The sequence below is a fragment of the Onychostoma macrolepis genome, chromosome 03 (genome assembly GCF_012432095.1).
Source record: "Onychostoma macrolepis isolate SWU-2019 chromosome 03, ASM1243209v1, whole genome shotgun sequence".
NCBI classification, from domain to species: Eukaryota; Metazoa; Chordata; class Actinopteri; order Cypriniformes; family Cyprinidae; genus Onychostoma; species Onychostoma macrolepis.
The window spans coordinates 9271933-9285640 of record NC_081157.1 but is presented as its reverse complement, the minus strand read 5'-3'; the positions used below and the strand labels follow the sequence as shown (position 1 = coordinate 9285640).

Sequence of the window (13708 nt, the reverse complement as noted above, 5' to 3'; positions counted from 1 at the left end):
CTCAGGTGTGTTTGATTAGGGTTAGAGCTAAACTCTGCAGGAGTGGGCCAGATTTGAGGATGCCTGATGTAGCATCTTTTGTTGTTTGATTAGATGGGTATAGGGTGTCCCTTTAAAACCGAATGTATGGATGTAATTTAGGCTGACACATCTGATTTTCACCCACCTTTTTACGTTCACTTAAACCATAACAGACACTGTATTTACGTGAGATACTCCACACGATGGACATTTTGACTACTGTGTGTATTTGACAATTCAGGCGCAAGGAGACCTTAGAGAACTGGGATCACGTGGCGAGAGAGCGCTTCTGTTGTGTCTCATTCATCGTGGTTCCGCCTATCCCGTCTTAACCTACTGCAAGTTAAACGATAAGGATTTGTGATTGGATATTAATTTTGTTTTATGAGCTTGGTTACCTTTGATTAGGCTGTTCTCGTGTGACAGAACACTACTTGCTCTGATCACCCAGTCGTAAAGAAATTTTGAAATACGGGACAAAACGTGAATTTTTCAAAATAAGTCGGGACACTAAAAATAGAGCTGAAATTCGGGACTGTCCCAGGAAAAACGGGACGTCTGGTCACCCTACCATAACTGACTTAGGCGAGCCAGGCACATACTGTATAACAGTGCCTTTGAGAGACTCAATATAGCGAATATAGTGGCTGCTGCTTTTCGAGATGTGACCGTAGGTGAATAAATATAGGCGAACATAATGGCGACGCGGGTCGCTAGGATGACTCATTTAACGTTAACGGATCTCCAGGCAGGCGTACAGCAGTGACAGACGGACACATAAACGGTGTCCTGTTCGGAAAGATGTTACTCCAGCTGACAGTTATCCATTTTCGTCACTGCCCCTCTTCAACTGATTGGCTGAAAAAAACAATAGAAAATGTAAGGGTTTAATGGTTATAATGGGAATTGTATTGGTTTTAATGGAAACTATAATGGTGTCTACTGGTATGTGATGGATTCTGTTGGTGGGATGTTAAATCCTATTGGACAAATGCCCAAAACACACTACAAAAAGGAATTTTGTAATGGTTTTACTGGAAAAAGCTTATGGTTTATAATGGTATTTTAATGGAAACCATTAGCAAGGTGTAGAAGCTGCTATTCAGCCAACACAGACTTGTTGCTGCTGTAGTTTTGTTACTCTGAATTTACTCAGCATCACTTAATGCACAGCTCTATTTTGACATCGGCTTGTCAGATAGTTCATTCCCAGCTAACATAAGATCAGCGGTTCACCGGCGTTTTGTTCATCGTTATTCCAGCGGTTTATAATTACTGTTTGCTGGCGGTCCGCGGTCAGTCCGTGGTTCATAATCAGTTCGATTACGCTAACAAAAATGTCCTTGCACACAATAATAGATCAAAAACAATGTACAATCGCAATTGCAAATTTATTTTCAGTGAACAGATTAAACATACAAATGCATTTACAGTATATTTATCAGATGGTTTTATCCAATGTGACTTTCAAATAGAAGCATTCAGTTCACATTTATCCATACAAAAGTCAACCACAAAATTAACCATTATTTAACTATGATTGTTGTAGTAAATTCACAGTAACTACCATAACCATGGTCTTACTACAGCATAGTAGTTAACCTAGTAACTCCAAACTTCACCATGGTTTAAAAAAATATATATATATATATTACCATGGTTTAATAAATAAATAAAAACAGATGTGCTGATTTTAGTGTAAACTGATTTTTTTTTTTTTCAGGATTCATTGTTAAATAAACTCCAGACCTTTAAATGCCAGTGCACAATACTGTTCAAAAGTTTGCAGTCATTGAGGTTTTTTAAGAAATTCATATTTTTATTCAGCAAGGATGCATTAAATTGATGAGAAGTGAGAGAAAATATTTTTGTTTCAAATAAACATTGTTCTTTTTAAACTTTGTTCATCAAGGAATCTTGATTAAAAAAAAATATATATGAATCAGGAATATTTCCTGAACAGCAAATCAGCATATTAGAATGATTTCTGAATAATCATGTAAATCTGAAGAGTAATGATGCTGAAAATTCAACTTTGATCACAGCAATAAATTACATTTTAACGTCACTCACTCTTTGTGCTTGGATGTCAAAATCTTCTTAAAAGAACTTTAATAAAGAAGTGTAACAGATGAATGGTGATATATGCAAATATGTAATGAAAAAATGCATCTGATGTAATGCGCTTTCTCAGCTTACCTATGTTTCCCACATCTCTGTCAGCAGCTTCCTTCGGAAATTTAAACATCTTGGAGCTTCTCTTCTGTTGTAGAAGTGTTACTGCTGAAACCACAGAACAATTTTTATCAATAATTGTTTGCCATTAAATATCAAATCACGTTTAACGTTTTCAGTTAATTCACGCTCCCTTAAGTGACGTCACCGATTAACAGTAGAGGGAAAATTTTAGGCTAAATAAATAAATTAGCCTAATTCCAATAACCCATTGACAAATCCTTTACAAAGCTATCAAAACCTCCCATCTACACATAAACATGTGATTAAAAGTCAAAACTTTGCTCAATATACAGAGTTAGCATACCTCCCCTGAAAACAATTGAGATGCTAACGGACTTTTTCGAAGACACTAAACCATTTTTATGAAGTAAATATTCAACAGAAGCGTGTCAATTACAATTATAAGTAAGTGTCAGGAACAGTTGTCAGTAGTATTTGTGTGATTTTAGGGACTAAACTCACCTGAAAACGGTGAAAACAGCAGCGAGAGATGCAATGTTGCCGCTGTCAGTTGGAGTGTTGTGCCCAGTTTCCATGGTAACTCCCTCACTGCAGCGTTTGAATGAGACGTCCATCAAAACATGTCACAGTCACGCAGCATTTAAATAAACCTATATAGAATAAACAACTACAAAAATAAATAGATTTATTAAATTTGGAATTGTAATCATTTTGTAGCTCTATGACCCATTCATATACATAGGTGTAAACTGCAACCCGCACGTGATAGTGGGACAAAGTAGCACTTTTATTTTTATTTTTATAGATTTTCATTTTATTGTTATAAGATTTTGTATTGTTGATTTTACGATCATTCAAACTATTTATTTCATTTAAAAACATGCTTGCAGTATTTTAAACTTTTGTTAATAATTATATATGGGATGATTTTAGTCTCAATATGATTAATAAATGCACACTCAATTATCCATGTACTAGATAAATGTTGTGAATGTATTTTACTAACCACAAACAAATGTCATTTAATTTGAATCTGTGGAATTCGGGATTGAATGATTGTGCAGCGATTTGTACAAATAGAAACATGTTTGCGAATACACATGTTCTGTTCTGCATTAATAAATAAAAAATTGCTCATGCAAAAATGAATCCGTGCATTTGTGGATCAGAAGACACGCGTGCATTTATTGACATCTTGTTCGAATCGATCGCGTTTGGTTCGTTTGGATTTTGAGACTTCCTTTTCGCAGTTTATAGCATTCCACCCACACACACACACACACACACACACACAACTAACGAACAAGCCAGGGCTATCATTAACGTCAACACGATTCATAAATGTGTGTCACTATACAATGAAACAAATGCTTTTCAACCGGTGTCTGTAGAATTAAGAATTACATAAATGTGCAGCAATTTGTAAGTTTTTGTATTTGTTTGTGAGTATTAATGTTCTACTTTGTATTAAAGTGTGACAATTTCCGCGTGAAAAAATGAATCCGTGCATTTCTGGATCAGGCGACACGCGTGCATTTATTGATTTCTTGTTCGAGTCGATCCTGTTCGGTTCATTTGGATTTTGAGACTTGCTTTCCGCAGTTTCAGCACTGACGATCCACACGCAACTGAAAGGCAAGGCCGGCAGTTACCACTAGATGGCAGTCGCAGAATTACCGTGCTGGTAGTCTTCAAATTCATCTAGTTAAAAAAAAATAATAATAATATTAATTTGAATCAAGCTAATTGTGTACTGAAGTATCATTTGTCTTTTTCGATTACTTTATTTACACGGAAAATATAAGTCTAGTCACTTGGCTTACGCACCCTCCCCCCACGATCGGAGTCGAATTTAGTTTTGGAATCGATTCTATTATAGGATACACACTGACTTAACGTCATGGCGGGACAACCTGTGCCAACGACTGCAACTGCTGTAAGTAATATTTTATTAACATTCAGTGTTGTTGTTGTTGTTGTTGTTGTTCCATTGATGGTCGCAGTACTACTGTACATAGGCCTACTGTAGTAGAGAATGCAGCCTAATTTAAATTGATGACGAATTTTCGACACATTCGATGAAAGAAAATAGGCCTAACTGTTATGTGTAGTAAGAGCAGGAAAAGAAAAGTGATTTGGCAATAACTAACATAACAATTTTAGACCTTAACATGTCTTTAAACTTGGCTCAGGTTAAATACTGAAGTGCATTGTGGTATATTTCTGTGTTCAATTGTTAATTACATATACCATTTTATTTTATTTTATAGAACACTGTAGAGAGTATGGCTCAGGCCCTAGTCACAGCCATCTCCAGGGAGTTGTCTACAGGTCACACTCAAAACACAGGTTCTGCACCTGTCAGGCCTCCTCAACGTGCCTCTAGCAACACCTTTACTCCCTTCATTACTCCCTCTATTACTCCCTCTACTCCCTCTACCAGCACTGATGCATCTGCCAGAGTCAACCAGGCTTTAAAGAGGTAGAATTAATTATAACAAATTATTTAATTTAAAATATTTAGTAAATTTTTGACAAAAAAGTTTTATATTATACTTTAATTATAATGCAATAACTACTCATTTTCTGAACTCAATGCCACTTCATACTTTTGAATGCTATTATTTACTTGCATTTTCTCAGACAGTTTCCAAATATGTTTAGTGCTAAATCAGACGCAAAGAGAGGCAAAGGTCGGATTAGCAGAACAGTGCCTATCAAGTGCACAGATCTCACAGTCTGTGTTCTACCTTCACCGACAACCCTAACAACGAAGCCTACAGTAGAATTGGAACTGGCTCAGGCAGGGTTAGGGAAAAAAGTGGTGACAATAGCAGAGAACTGCAAACACATGGATGTAAGTGCTTATATGTCTGATGATTTGGTATATTTGAATGCTTTTTGTATTCAAAAAGCTATATGCAATGTTGTTAAAAATTCTATTACCTGGTGTACATTTGAAATCTTATGTTTGACTTTTCATGAATTATCCATTTATAGATAGTAACAATTATGGAGGAAGAGTTCCCCAAACTTCAACCACTACAAGGACGGTGGATGTTTTATAAAGCAACCGGTAAATATGGGGATTTCGAGCTAGTTTGAAGAGCTCAGTTAACTAAAGATTATCTGTCAATTAGGATCAATTCATTACATACATACAATTTCTGTTGCAGGAGGAAGTGGCCAGAGAAGAATGACACTTATCTCCATGGACACAGACAACAAACAAATTAAATCTTGGTGGGCTGTCCTCTTGTGTGAAGACATCAGTGAAAAACCTGGGCGTTGTCTTTGATGAGTCTTTGAAATTTGATAAACAGATAAACTTGGTCGTGAAATCATGCTTTTTCCAGTTGCGAATGCTATCAAAAGTAAAGTCATTTCTCTCCTTCAAAAATTTTGAAAAAGTAATCCATGCCTTTATATCCTCCAGGCTGGATTACTGTAATTCTCTATATGTTGGGATTAGCCAATCAGCTCTTTCCCGACTACAGTTAGTTCAAAATGCAGCAGCCAGACTGCTCACAGGTATTCGAAAACGGGACCACATCACTCCAATTTTACGCTCTCTCCATTGGTTGCCTGTGTGCTACAGAATTGATTTTAAAATATTACTCATAGTGTACAAATCTTTAAACTGTATGGCCCCATCGTACCTCTCTGACCTTTTGATTGAACACTTTTCTAGTAGATCACTTCGGTCTTCAAATCAGAGCCTGTTGTTCATGCCCAGGTCTAAGTACAAGTGTAGAGGTGACCGTGCATTCTCGGTAGCTGCCCCCAGACTCTGGAATAAATTACCTGTCACAATTAGACTTGCTCCCTCTGTATCTGCTTTTAAGTCTAGCTTAAAAACATATCTGTTTGCTAAGGCCTATAATGTGTATTAATATTTTCTTGTCTTACTTTTTATTGTTTTATCGTATGTGGTGTATTTTACTTTTCTCTATTTTTCTGTTGCTGTAAAGCACATTGGACAACCATGGGTTGTAATTAATAGTGCTATATAAATAAATTTGACATTGACATTGACATTATGGAGTTCAGTCAATCTTTCTGTCACATCCTGAGACACATGAACATGCTGTGCCACAGCATCGAGAAATACTACCTCCTGCCTACATACAAAATCCAAATCGTCAATGTCAATTTGGGGTTGCTGAAGAGCATGTGTAACCCGTGCAAGTAATCTCTCCAGAATGTGGTCATGTAGTAATTCCTAAAGTGAAATGTAATAGAGTAGAGACATGTAAAAATTATTAATGATTCGTACCCACTATAAAATAAACCATGTTTTACATACATGTAAAAAGTGATATATGTAGGAGAAAACATTAACTTCATTACGATTAGGATACGATGCTGGTAACGTTAATGACGGAATTTGCGTAATACTTGACTAACAAACGCACCATTCAAGTCATGTTCATAGTTAAGCTCGAAGATTTGTCATGCAGTTATGTTATGTAGTTACATTTTTTTTTACTTACCCAACCAGCTTGTTGGTTTAAAATGGTATTATCCATGTTTTAAAACAGAAGGTTATTCAGGAGAATGCGAACAAGGTCACTCTTTCTCAATCAGGCCAGCACGGTAATTCTGCGACTGCCATCTAGTGGTAACTGCCGGCCTTGCCTTTCAGTTGCGTGTGGATCGTCAGTGCTGAAAACTGCGGAAAGCAAGTCTCAAAATCCAAATGAACCGAACAGGATCGACTCGAACAAGGAATCAATAAATGCACGCGTGTCGCCTGATCCAGAAATGCACGGATTCATTTTTGCATGAGCAATTTTTGATTTATTAATGCAGAACAGAACATGTGTATTCGCAAACATGTTTCTATTTGTACAAATCGCTGCACAATCATTCAATCCCGAATTCCACAGATTCAAATTAAATGACATTTGTTTGTGGTTAGTAAAATACATTCACAACATTTATCTAGTACATGGATAATTGAGTGTGCATTTATTAATCATATTGAGACTAAAATCATCCCATAATTATAACTCACTATTTTTATTCAGTGCTTCATGTTCCTTTTAACTGTAAAACTGTAATGTAAAACATAAATGTAAAAAATATATATATTTATAAAACAGATGTCATGTAAAAGCTCAGTAGAAACACAGGACAGTCCCTCGGCTTGCCACTTGTTTACCAACGGAGGCACAACCATGGCAAACCGCTGGTGGCGTGCCACCCAAAAAACGCCGGCTGACCAACAGCATTTTTAGATTGGACGGTTCACCGATGGTGGTCTGACCGTATTAAGCTGCTGAATTTGTGCCACCCAAAAAACGCAATAGGAGGAGCCACTATACAGTCGTCAACATCTGTGGACTGGGTTGCTGAAAGGGCCATTGATGGTAATCGAGGTCTCCAGCAGTTGTATACGGGATGCTCCTCAACCCTTAATGAGACAGACCCATGGTGGAGGCTGGATCTGCATGATGTCTACCGAGTTAGTAGAGTGGTCATCAGTAATAGAAAAGATTGCTGTGCAGAACAAATAAACGGAGCGGAGATTCGCATCGGAAACTCTTTGGAGAAAAACGACTCCAACAATCCCATGTGAGAAACTTGAGGTTGAAAGAGCGTGAGACATCAAGGACAAATGTGAAGAATTAATGCAGATATGACAGTATTTTTTATATCCTTCGTGTGTTTCTCTGTCTGTAGATGTGCTGTTATTCCTGCTATTCCAGCAGGTGAGTCCTACAGCTACTCATGTGATGGACTGGTTGGACGTTACGTGATTATTCATGTTCCTGGAGACTGGAAGATTCTTGCGCTTTGTGAGGTTGAAGTCTACGGGTATTTGGCAGGTAATTCATTGTTGTAGAGCGTTATATTCAATATCATACATTAATATATAATTCATGTAATATCATGCCATACTTGAAACGTACTATAAAGGAACACAAAATCATAATTTTCACAATTCGGTTTGGTGAGAGTAGTTGATGCAGTAATAACTCACTTCACCTCCAGTCGTTGTTCCTCAGTAATCTTCCCCTCTGCTGCAAACTTTGTGCATCAAGACGAGTCGTGACATTTTTTTCATACATTTTTTTTTAGAAAATCTGGCAGTAGCTGGAGCTGCTATACAGTCGTCAACATCTGCGGACTGGTTTGCTGAAAAGGCCATTGATCGAGGTCTCCAGCAGTTGTATACGGGATGCTCCTCAACCCTTAATGAGACAGACCCGTGGTGGAGGCTGGATCTGCATGATGTCTACCGAGTTAGTAGAGTGGTCGTCACTAATAGAAAAGACTGCTGTGCAGAACAAATAAACGGAGCGGAGATTCGCATCGGAAACTCTTTGGAGAAAAACGGCACCAACAATCCCATGTGAGAAACTTGAGGTTGAAAGAGTGTGAGACGTCAAGCACAAATGTGAAGGATTACACTTAAATTTACATTGAGTTATTTTGCAGATGCTTTTATCCAAAGCGACTTACAATTGAGGAATACATGAAAGTGATTAATCTTAAAGAGGCAAACAGACAGAGGAAGTGCTCGCAATACCAAGTCTCAGGCATTGTTCAAATAAGTACAAGCTAGAAAAGGAAGAAATAAATAATGAGAAAGACAATTTTTTTCTTTTCTTTAGGATGAAGTCAGGTAGTGTTGAAAGTGATGAGTTTTCAGCTGTTGCTTTTGACAGGGTTGACAGGGATCCAGCACTCCGGATAAGGGTGGGAAGATCATTCCATCAAGCAGGAACGGTGAACGAGAATGTTCTGGAGGGTGATTTTGAGCCTCTCTGTGATGGTACCACGAGGCGTCGCTCACTAACAGATCTCAGACTTCTGGAGGGGATGTAGATTCATAATAGTGAGTGGAAGTAGGTGGGTGCTGAGCCTGTGGCTGTTCTATATGCAAGCATCAATGTCTTGAACTTGATGCGAGCTGCAACCAGTAGCCAGTGCAAGGAATCATTTGCATTCTGAATCATTTTTAGAGGTTTGATATGCTTGATGGAAGTCCAGCCAGAAGAGCATTGCAGTAGTCCAGCCTAAAAATGACAAGGGCCTGGACAAGAAGTTGTGCAGCATTCTCTGTTAGAAAAGGCCTGATCTTTCTGATGTTGTATAATGTAAACCTGCAAGATCGAGCAGTCTTTGCAATGTTGTCTTTGAAGGTCAGCTGGTCATCAAAGATTACACCAAGATTTCTGACCGAAGTTGATGGGGTAATTGTAGAAGAACCTAGCTGGATGGTGAAATCATGCTGTAGAGCTGGAGTGGCAGGGAAGACAAGAAGCTCAGTCTTTGCCAGGTTGAGCTGTAGGTGATGTTCTTTCATCCATGCCGAGATGTCCACCAGGCAGCCTGAGATCCCTGCAGCTACCGTTGGATCATCTAGTTGAAAAGAGAAATGGAGCTGTGTGTCATCAGCGTAGAAATGATAGGAGAAACCATGTGCCTGTGTGATGGGTCCCAGTGATGTAGCGTATGTGGAGAAGGGGTCCAAGAACTGATCCCTGAGGAACCCCTGTGACCACTTGATGTGCTGTGGATACCTCCCCAGGCCACCCTGAATGACCTACCAGTGAGATAGGATTCAAACCAGCGAAGTGGAATCCCAGTGATGCCTAGTGATGAGAGGGTAGACAGCAGGATCTGGTGATTGACAGTGTTAAAAGCAGCAGATAGATCCAGAAGAATCGAGTGTTTTCGCTATGAATGGAAGGAGAGAGACAGGTCTGTAGTTTTCTATAAGAGAAGTGTTTAATGTAGTTTTTTTTAGCAGTGGGGTTACCCGAGCCTGCTTGAATGCAGTGGGGAAAGTGCCTGTGAGGAGGGATGTGTTGATGATGTGTGTGAGTGTGGGAGAGATTGCTTGGAGAAGGTGTGAGGGCACTGGGTCTAGAGGACATGTTGTAGGATGGCTGGAGATTGGATACCTCTTTTGGATTAATGCAGATATGACAGAATTTTTACATCCCTCATCTGTTTCTCTGTCTGTAGATGTGCTGTTATTCCTGCTATTCCAGCAGGTGAGTCCTACAGCTACACATGTGATGGGATGGAGGGACGTTACGTGAATCTGATCATTCCTGGAGACATGAAGATACTCACTCTGTGTGAGGTGAAGGTCTACGGAGAAGGTATACATCAGTAATATTGGTTTATAATATTTCAGATAATAATGTCTTCACATCTTCAATTTTTGTCAATATGAGCAGTGAGGAGTGTGGATAAGTTTTAATAAATGCAAGCTCATTTATAGGGTGCAAACCATATTTCTTAGGATTTTTTTATGAATTTACATATATATATATGAATATATTTTTCTAGGTCCCTGTTTAAAAAGATCATTTGTAAAACTGCTGTTTCACTCCAGCAAAGATTTGACCGACTCCACAATAAGAGAAAACGTTCTGAAACAGGTGAGAAAAAAAAAAGTAACAAGTGATGAGAAAAACAAACACTTATTGCATTGTTAAATATTATGACCTGAATTTGTTATAAACAAAATCAGCTGTTGTTGTCCTGCAGTGCAGTTGCATTTGCTAAGAGAGGACTGGTTTATATTATGATACAAAGGTTCACTGACTGGAGTGCCGATCACCTATTGATTATTCAGTCAAACTATTTACAGCATGAACAAATTTACAATATTCTCTCATTTTAAAGAGACATGATTTTACAAAAGTACTGTTTGGGACATGACACGAGAAAAGAGGAGAGGAAGATTTGAATATCTTGTCATATTCTGATCTAATCAGTTTACTATGAATGTTATTTCTAGTTGGGATCTGCTCTGGCTGATAAGAGGATTCACAGACGTGACACTGAGGTGGTCACAAACCCCTAAACAGGAAGTGATGCGGAAAGTGAATGCTGACAAACGTGAGTGTGTTCTCACAACTGTACAATAACTTATGACATAAGCTGCACAAATAGGAATGATTATATAATTATGATATGTAATAGCAAAAATTTTTATTTACAGGTCGCTGTGATACAAGACAATAATTCCCTGGAAATCAGTGTCTTTGACTCACTAAATTCACATTCATTCAATTTCTTCATAATTTATGAAAGCCCGTTTCCACCACTGAATAAAAAATAAAACAAGGGACTTGTGACTTTTTATCTCAGAATTCTGACATAAAGTCCATTCTGAGGGGAAAAAGAGAGACTATTTTCTTACAATTGCAAGTTTATATCTCACACTTTATTACTCAGAATTACGACTTTATTTCTCAGAACTGTGAGAGTAGTAACTATGCTGTAGTAACAGCTTTTTTTGCGATTGGTGCGAGAGGGTTTTGGCTTGCAGCACTTCGCACACTGGCACACTAGATGAGAAACGGCATTATAATGCATTATAATTGTACCAAATCCTTGTAAATGTACTACAGTCTAGTGTAGTCCTAGCCTTTACATTTTAATATTAGAAACAGTACTAATAGCATTAGTTAGATACCAGATATATTATGTATTTTTTAAGCTATGACTTTGGATAATTGATTTTTAGAATAGAGATCACTGTTCTCCCACGATTCTGAAAACAAAACATTAGACAACATATTATTTTGTTTGGTTGTCTAATTTCCTTTCAGGTTCTGACAAAATGTTTGGTCCCACTTTATATTAGGTGGCCTTAACTACTATGTACTTACATTTAAATTAATAATTTGGTACAATGCACTTATTGTGTACATACATGCTTTTTGATTTTACTTATATTTTTAAAAACACCTACATGTAATTACATCTGTAATTCATTTCTGTAATTACATTTATAATTACACTGTTGACCCATCCCTTACACCTTAACCCACCCTTAAACCTACCCATACCACCAAACCTGTCCCTAACCTTACCCGTATCCCTCCTCACTAGCAGCAATAGTGTTTTGCAATACAGTATGAACACAATAAGTACATTGTACTTGCATCAAAAAAGAAGTACATAGTAGTTAAGGCCACCTAATATAAAGTGTGACCAAATGTCTTAATTAATGTTATAAATTAGTCTATTTAAAAATATGTATAACTTCCTATTCCATACAAACTTTTTAAAGAGAATTAATTCTTCAATTTCAAGGTATATCTGGAACCACAAGAAACCCAGGTTTTGATGAAACCAAAGGAATTGGGTGGGGTTTCCCTACCCAATTTTCAATTATATTTTTGGTCTTCACATATTAAGTTGGTTTATTTACAGATTTGATTCACGATTCAAAATATTTTTTATAAATTCCTTCAAATCCGACACTTTTTCTTGATCTTACTGAAAAAGAAAAACAGATTTTTTTCTTCATTTACTCATAAAAAGAAGTTCTCTGAATTATATACAGTGCTGTTTAATGTTGGTCCTTCATCCTTTGACTCTTTAAGGGTGATGTGGGAAAAGGACATATTCTAGACTGCAGTCTAGTTTTAGCAGTGAGGAGTGGCTATCTGTCTGTTCAAATATCTTACCCAAAAGTGCTTCAATTTCAGTTCACGAATAATATATATTTTTTTCACAGGACTTATCTAACCCCAGTTCGCCTCCATAGAATATTTCTCAATTGTTCTCAGTTGTGCTTTAAATGTAAGGTAGACATTAGCACAGTGATGCATGTATTTTGGGGTTGTGACAAAATCAAAATGTACTGGAAAGAGATTCACGAAATTATTCAAAAGATTATTGTATTCCCCAAAGGTATACCTTCTGAATTGTACAGCAGATTATGATCAACTGCTCAGATACCTTCAATCAATATGTGGATGAGACTCTTTTACCATTGGAACAATTTACTTATAATTTACATCAAAGATCTGAGGTGTTCTGGTGCATTTGGTCCTCCCTCGGGAACTTTCTTGAGGATACTCAGTGACTATGTCTTTATAATTTTGGTTTATAATTTTCTTTTATTTGAATGTCTAATATGTACTAACTGTATATGTTGTTATGAGATACCAGTACCACTGTTGTTTTATTGGAAAATTAAATTAAAGTTTTTGAACGAATCTCTTGAATGAATGAATGAATCAGACATCAAATACATTTTAACAATAATATAATTATAATAATACATTTATTTTTATATAGCGCCTTTAAAAGTCAATTCTCAAGGCGCTTTACACTTAAGAGGATACAAAATATATAGAGGGAAAGGGGTAACAATAAAAGCACAATGAAGGGGGAAAAAAAGAAGGAAAAAAAAAAGAAACATTTGTTGATAAAAAAACAAATACCCTTCCCCTCAGCACCAAACAACTCACAGATAAGCAAGTCTAAAAAAGTGAGTTTTCAAAAAGATTTAAACACATTAAAAGATTCTGCATTTCTAATATTATAAGGAAGAGAATTCCAGAGTCTAGGAGCAAGGGAGGAAAATGCCCGGTCACCCATAGAGCGTAAACGAGTTGTAAGGACAGTCAAAAGGCCAGAATCAGAGGATCGGAGATTCCGTTTAGGCGAGTAAATCGTTAGAAGTTCCGATTTGGTGCCAAATCATGCAAAGCCTTATACGTAA

At 37.2% G+C, this 13708-nt stretch overlaps 1 protein-coding gene and 1 pseudogene across 1 annotated transcript; both read left to right on the top strand.

The window, feature by feature from the left end:
* The first annotated feature begins 3820 nt into the window (after nucleotides 1-3820).
* On the top strand, nucleotides 3821-5776 carry LOC131537602 (uncharacterized). The gene is made up of 5 exons (XM_058771177.1): nucleotides 3821-4156; nucleotides 4491-4702; nucleotides 4864-5077; nucleotides 5221-5296; nucleotides 5397-5776. The coding sequence occupies exons 1-5, from the start codon at nucleotides 4121-4123 to the stop codon at nucleotides 5516-5518; spliced, it is 660 nt and encodes a 219-aa protein (XP_058627160.1). The 5' UTR covers nucleotides 3821-4120; the 3' UTR covers nucleotides 5519-5776.
* A 483-nt stretch (nucleotides 5777-6259) lies between these two features.
* LOC131534310 (uncharacterized) lies at nucleotides 6260-11623 on the top strand (annotated as a pseudogene).
* The last annotated feature ends 2085 nt before the right edge of the window (nucleotides 11624-13708 follow it).

Coding starts and splice junctions, on each gene's coding strand:
- LOC131537602 (XM_058771177.1), top strand. CDS start 4,121: ATGGCGGGACAACCTGTGCCAACGACTGCAACTGCT. Junction 4,157..4,490: donor TGCCAACGACTGCAACTGCT/GTAAGTAATATT, acceptor TTTATTTTATAG/AACACTGTAGAGAGTATGGC. Junction 5,078..5,220: donor AGAACTGCAAACACATGGAT/GTAAGTGCTTAT, acceptor ATCCATTTATAG/ATAGTAACAATTATGGAGGA.